Raw genomic sequence first — 6644 nt, 5'->3', positions numbered from 1 at the left:
CTTCCTTGTTGCAAGGCTTCCGTGGCGGTTTTACCGTCGCGGTCGTTCTCTTCGGCCGCTATTCAACGCTCAGCTCAGAACTGGCACGGACTAGGGGAATCCGACTGTCTAATTAAAACAAAGCATTGCGATGGCCCCCAAGGGTGTTGACGCAATGTGATTTCTGTCCAGTGCTCTGAATATCAACGTGAAGAAATTCAAAAAAGCGCGGGTAAACGGCGGGAGTAACTATAACTCTCTTAAGTCAGTAGTTACTCGGGGGCAGACAGGATATTGGTCTTGCCTGCCCAAGTCACACTCCTACCTCCCCGTGGTACCGCCGGTAACACGCGCACGTCCACATCAGCGAGGGGTGTATTCCTCCGGATGTGGCGGCGCGTGGCTAAACGGAGTGTGGCGACGAAGGAGCGAGAGACAACAATTTTAACGGTGTTCCGTAACGGCTATTTGGAGCCGTGAATAATGGAGTCCAAAATAAAACCTGGAACTTGTTCCTTCGTTTTGTTGACGACCGGAACGACAATGGACATGACTTGGCTAATATTTGGAAACTTATATCGATCACACATTCATTTCGGCGAATTCGATAACAATCAGAATAGTGCCTCAGACGCAGCGCCTCTCAGTCCCGGAGGCGCTGTGACGGATTTATCCGCTTCACAAGGGACTACGGGTAACGACCAGGCTTCATCCCCGGCTATGAGTTTGATCATGGTGCCGCTCGTGGGCAATCGGGTTGCCTGTCCAGTATGTGAGAGAAGGGAAATTAACCTTTTCTTCCTTAATCTGTCGGACCTGGACAGGCACCTAACACAACACCGCCCGGATGCCCCGATCTATTGGATATGCACCAATTGTTCAAAAGGCTTCTCGAAGCTTCATGGGGCTAGATGCCACATACCTAAGTGTGGTGGCGCTAGCAGCCAGGCCAGAACAGGAGAGTTTCAATGTGAGGCCTGTCCCATGAGCTTCGGGTCGCGCAGAGGGCTATCCACCCACGAACGGTATGCGCACCCTGCCGTTAGAAACGTTAAAAGAAGGGGAGCGGACCCCCCAGAAGAAAGTTCAAAATTATGGAAAGCAGAAGAGGTAGCACTCTTGAAGGGGCTATGGGAAATGTACAAAGGTCATAAACACCCCAACAAAGAAATAAGTAGATTCCTCACCACCAAAACGATAGACCAAATTAAGTATCAGAGAAAAAAGCTAAATTTAATTGGTAAGGAAAGCCCCCAAGAGGCTGCCTCATTGGCAACAGAGGGAGGGTGCGATCTCGTTGGTTCAGGCAATGCCAGCTTTGGCTCGCCTGAAGGCCGCCGCGAGATAGTAACCGATGAGGGAGAGTCTACCCATGCATGGCGGCTCTCACTCAAAAATGAGATTGAAAAGCCAACCGAGGTGCCCCTGTTTTAAAGGAGGTCTACGATCGGTTGTTTATAATCTGGGACGTATACAAGGATGATTGGGAATCTCTAAAGGAGAGACTCGATCATTTCATACGCACAGCTCTATACGAGCTTATAATTAAATTTAAAAACCAAAGCCAAAAGGATTCAAAAGAAAGCAAAAAAGCAGCCAAAAGTAAAAGAAAAAACAACAGGAATTCGAGGAAGCGATTCTCCTATGCACGTTGTCAGGTGTTATTCCGCAAATGTCCAAGGAGACTGGCTGATGCCGTGATCAACAATGATCAGGTATATCTCGAACCAGCCAGGCAACCTCCCGGATCTGAGGAAGTGAGGGGGCTCTATGAGAAGCTGTGGGGACAAGTGGGTTCCACATATGTCCCGATTCCAGTCACGAGAGCCCCCAACCTATCCCTATCCGAGATCTTTCCGCCGATAACAGCTGAGGATGTAGGAGAGAAGATCGGCAAAATAAGAAAAAAGGCTGCGGCAGGACCGGATGGTTTACAAAGAGACCATCTAACCATTCCCCGCCTGCCCGTCATATTGGCTAAAACATACAATATGCTAGCCTATTGTTCTCATTTTCCTTACATACAGAAGGAAAATGAGAACAACCCTTATTCCAAAAGCAAACAAGCCAAGCAGCCTGGTCGAGAACTGGCGACCAATTACTATTAGTCCAATCTTAGGCCGAATCTTCTCCTCCATTATCGACGGGAGGATCAGAAGAGGCATTGTATTAAATATGAGGCAGAAGGGTTTTACATCCGAAAGTGGATGTAAAATCAACATCGAGCTCTTAAACTCTGCCCTAAATTATAGTAAGAGAAACAGCGGCGGGATATTCACTATAGTGGATATCTCGAAAGCTTTTGATACAGTGCCTCATGCCGCTTTAAAACCTTGTCTGGCTAAAAAGGGTGTGCCCGCCCCTATCGTCGATTTGATTGACGATATGTATCATAATGTCAAAACAATTATAAAAACCAAAGATGGCGGGGTCGAGATTATGATCCGTCGAGGAGTTAAGCAAGGCGACCCCCTGTCGCCCTTGCTTTTCAATTTATGCTTGGAGCCGCTGTTGGAAGAGAACGAGGAGCAAAGCAGTGGAGTGAATGTTAATGAAAATCGTCGAGTGCCTGTTCTGGCCTTCGCAGACGATGTCGTTCTACTCGGAGCGGACGCGAGGGAAGCACAGCACCAAGTGAACGTACTTATAGATTACTTGCAAAGCCTCCAAATGAACCTGTCAATCGAGAAATGCCAAACCTTTGAGGTTGTGGCAAAGAAAGATACCTGGTTCATTAAAGAACCGGAACTTAAAATCGGGAGTCAAATGATACCTACAGTAGATCCCGACGAGGCTTTTAAGTATCTGGATGCCAAAATTGGACCCTGGAAAGGCGTTCACTGTGGTGTAATCGTTCCAGAACTTCTGAGCGTGGTGAAAAGGGTGAGGAAACTCTCCCTCAAGCCGGGCCAGAAGCTGGAACTATTAAGTAAATACGTCTTCCCTCGCTACATTTACCTTTTACTCATGAGTCCGCCGAGCGACACCGTCCTAAAATTATTGGATAGCGAGGTCAGACAAGAAATTAAAACAATTTTACATCTAGTGCCTTCCACTGCTACAGGCTTCTTTTATACCCCCAAGGCCTGTGGAGGATTAGGAGTACCGAGATTCGAACATATAATCAAACTCGGTACCCTTAAAAGTGCAATAAAGATCGCAAACTCGGTCGATCCAGCAGTCGCCAGCTTAATTGACGATGTAGCCACAAAAAAATTAAAGCAAACGGCTAACTCCTTACGGATCAATTGGCCAGCCTCCTTGGAGGATATCGAAAAAGCACGAAAACGTCTAAGAAAAGAGCCAATGGGCTGATTTAAGAAGTCAGGGACAAGGTGTTCCTGACTTCATCAAGAATAACACCGGCAACCTGTGGCTTGAGGATCACAGTCTGCTCAAGCCATCGAGATTCATCGATGCCCTTCGATTAAGAACAAATACCTTTGGTACAAGATCGGTGCTGGCACGGGCCGACAAAAATATTGATGTCACATATCGGAGATGTCGAGCCCAGCCCGAGACCCTTGGACACATACTCGGGCTGTGTCAGCACACCAAAGGTTTAAGAATCAAGAGGCACGATGAAGTGAAGTCTCTCCTCGGAGACAGACTAAGAAACAAGAATAAAAATGAGGTATTCGTAGAGCCGACAATTAAACCTGGAGGTAGTCTATATAAACCGGACCTCGTAATCAAAAACGGGGAAAGGGTTCTCGTGGTCGACGTAACTGTCCGCTATGAGAATAAAGACTACCTGGCCAAAGCTGAGGAAGAAAAGATTGAAAAATATCGGCCATGTCTCAAAGCATTGAAAAAATTATTTAACGCTAGTGGAGGAGAGATTCTTCCGGTGGTCTTGGGCAGTAGAGGCACAATCACGCCCAACACCGAGAAGGTCCTCAAGCGATTGGGAATCGCTGACAATGACATAAAGACTATCCTGTTGAATGTATTGAGAAGCTCGATAGAGCTGTGCAATATATTTATTGATGATTAAAGAATACAAACAAGAAATAAGACAAAAGGAACGTCCCAGAGAGTACTTGTCTGTCGTCCTATTTATTATTTATTTATTTAATTTATCGAATTGTACATATGAATTTATTCAAAAATATTTATTATATACACAACTTTTTGTTTTGTCCTTTGTCATGGTGTTACCGGAAATTGTTTATCAATTGAGGTAACATTAAATTTTAAACCTTACGAGGGGGTACCTCGGAAGTGTGAGCCTCGCTTGAGCTTCATAGAATTTAGCCAAATGCCTCGTCATCTAATTAGTGACGCGCATGAATGGATTAACGAGATTCCCTCTGTCCCTATCTACTTCCCGCAGGGAGGGCTCGCTTTTGCGAGACTATGGGGGCTGGCAAACCCACGTTTCCGCAGCCAGGGAGACCGTCGGGACAAGCGTCCCGCTTACGTGAGTCCCTATGTACCACGCAGGGAAGGTTGCCGGAGGAGTGAGGCGGCCACACTCTCTCCACGGGGCCTTGGGTAGTAGCGCACCCACGATCCTGATGCCAAGGATGGGACCGTCGGGGACAGTTCAGGGTTTTGGGGTGCCCTGTGATCCCTGCTTACGTGAGTCCCATCTGGAACTGCCGAGCTCGGTTAGCTGGCAGTGACGTGGCCGTACATCCATACGATAGCCCCACCAACGACTAAGGTTGGTACCACGGGCGGTCGAGTTACAGCCCGGGGGGAGTCGCGACCTCTCTGCTCGGCCAATTAATGGGTATGGACTCGTGGTGGCAGTGGTTGATGGCCAAGATGCTGGCAAGAGGGCCGATTTAAGGTAATGGCTCCACCGAAAGCCTTCGGCGGGTGAGCAACGTTTCGCCTGCTCCGAAATCATCCTGGTGAGACGGGAGGGTTTAGAATCTGCCCCGTTCAACCTGAGACGAGCGACAGCCCCTGCCAGGCAAAACGCGACAAGGCGCCGGCGATGCAGTCGCGAGGGCAGTCGCCGCCAAGCGCAGAGGCTAGAGTGGTCCTCCAGCCTCTGAGGAAACAAAAGGAAAGGAGCGAGGCTATTCCTAGCCTAAAGAAGCCGGAAAAAAGTAATACGCCGCTGGACTTGGCGTCCGCGTTCGTAAAAACGATACGCCGCTGGACTTAACGCCAGCGTCCGTAAAGTGATACGCCGCGGCCCCGGGGACAGCGTTCGTGAAGTAACACGCCGCCGGTCCTGGTGCTCGCGTCGGAAACGGGGGCGATTCGAAATATTATTATAGAGAAGTGCGGGCGAAAGCATTAACTAAAGTCCTTCAAACCGACAAACAGTCCTCGTACCAACTACGAGAAAATAGGAGAAATCTATTTTTCTCACGAACGACGCTTCCTCTTCTCGAACTCTCTCTTAAGGGCGGCTAGCACCCTTCCCTAACCACCAACATGGAAATTGACCAATTAACAGTAACGCCAATTTCCCTCACTTTTCGAATGAAGGCTTTTCTCCACGAATCCGATGATTTCGTGCCCTTAGGCACACCCATCATAGTTTTCCTCGACAGCGTTACCGTGATGGAGAACCACTCTCCCGTACGATCTCAAAGACGATTCAAGTAACTCTCAGATACGTAGTGATTGCCTCATGCATTAACATTGAGTACAACTTAGACGCTGAAGAAAAGTAGAGTTCGTCATCCCCTTGACCGCGGATTCGTTAGTGAGCCTAGGATCATTGTCATTAGCTTCTCGAGTATCTAATTATCGCGATTACTTGTCCAATTCCATCATAGTCATATTTGCACTAGTAAATATCTCCTCTATTGCATAACGATCACGTCTAGCGCCAATAGGGATTCGTTTCACGCCCTTAACCCTAACTCAAATCTTAACGCCAACCCGACATATATATATGTCGGAGATGAAAGAACACCGGAACCTTCCTTTTGGAACTTTGGGAAGACCCCTAGTATTGTAATTTAGATTTCACCATAGCCGTATTAAGAAACTGTTGTCATTCGATCCGACTGTATTTATTTGAGATTTGTGATAGTGAGCTCGGGCTCGAGGCGACAATCAGTCGCCGAACGTAGCCGCGGTCAAAGGGATGAACGTTTTGTCTAACAAAGGCATGAAGTAATTCTATAGCTCTCCTTAAAAGAAATACTTGGGACAGGGCACGACGGTAAACGTTTCAATGGTTTCTGCCCCGTGGCTCGCCACACGCAGACTTTGTCCTTCGGGTAAGATGATTGCCAGATGCCAACGCATCTTCACAGTATATGTTTAGCTGGGCGAGGACCCGCTACGAATATTAAGTTTCAATTATACAAAGTCTTTCAAATAGACAAATAGCCTGTGCCCCAACTACGGGAAGATAAGAGAAATCTATCCTTCCGCGAACGACGCTTCTCGCTAGCAACTTTCCCCAAGGACAGCTAATATCTTTCTCTAACCACCAACATGGAAATTGACCAATTAACAGCAACGTCAATTTCCCTCACCCTTCGAACGAAGACTTTTCTCCGCGAATCCGATGATCTCGTGCCCTTAGGCATACCCATTATAGTTTTCTTCGACAGCGTCACCGCGACGGAGAGTCACACTCTCTAGTGCGATCTCATCAGTAATCGACCTGTCTTTCGTATACGTAATAATTGCCCCTTGCTCTAACATACAGTGTAACTTAGGCGCTAACGAAGGGTAAAGTTCGT

The 6644-nt window shown here is 47.6% G+C and overlaps 1 protein-coding gene across 1 annotated transcript; it reads left to right on the top strand.

Moving 5' to 3' along the window:
* The first annotated feature begins 462 nt into the window (after positions 1-462).
* LOC125386560 lies at positions 463-2087 on the top strand. The gene is made up of 2 exons (XM_048413348.1): positions 463-1326; positions 1416-2087. Exons 1-2 carry the CDS (start codon positions 463-465, stop codon positions 2085-2087), a joined length of 1536 nt encoding a protein of 511 aa, XP_048269305.1.
* Positions 2088-6644: the final 4557 nt, after the last annotated feature.

Source organism: Bombus terrestris, chromosome 16, assembly GCF_910591885.1.
Source record: "Bombus terrestris chromosome 16, iyBomTerr1.2, whole genome shotgun sequence".
Taxonomy (NCBI): domain Eukaryota; kingdom Metazoa; phylum Arthropoda; class Insecta; order Hymenoptera; family Apidae; genus Bombus; species Bombus terrestris.
Note: the sequence above shows the minus strand (reverse complement) of the source record. Positions and strands in the feature narration are given on the sequence as shown.

Excerpts from the sequence above, each read along its gene's own strand:
- LOC125386560 (XM_048413348.1), top strand. The coding sequence starts at position 463 with ATGGAGTCCAAAATAAAACCTGGAACTTGTTCCTTCGTTTTGTTGACG. Across the intron at positions 1,327-1,415 it reads CTGAAGGCCGCCGCGAGATA|GAGGTCTACGATCGGTTGTT; the intron begins GTAACCGATGAG and ends CCTGTTTTAAAG.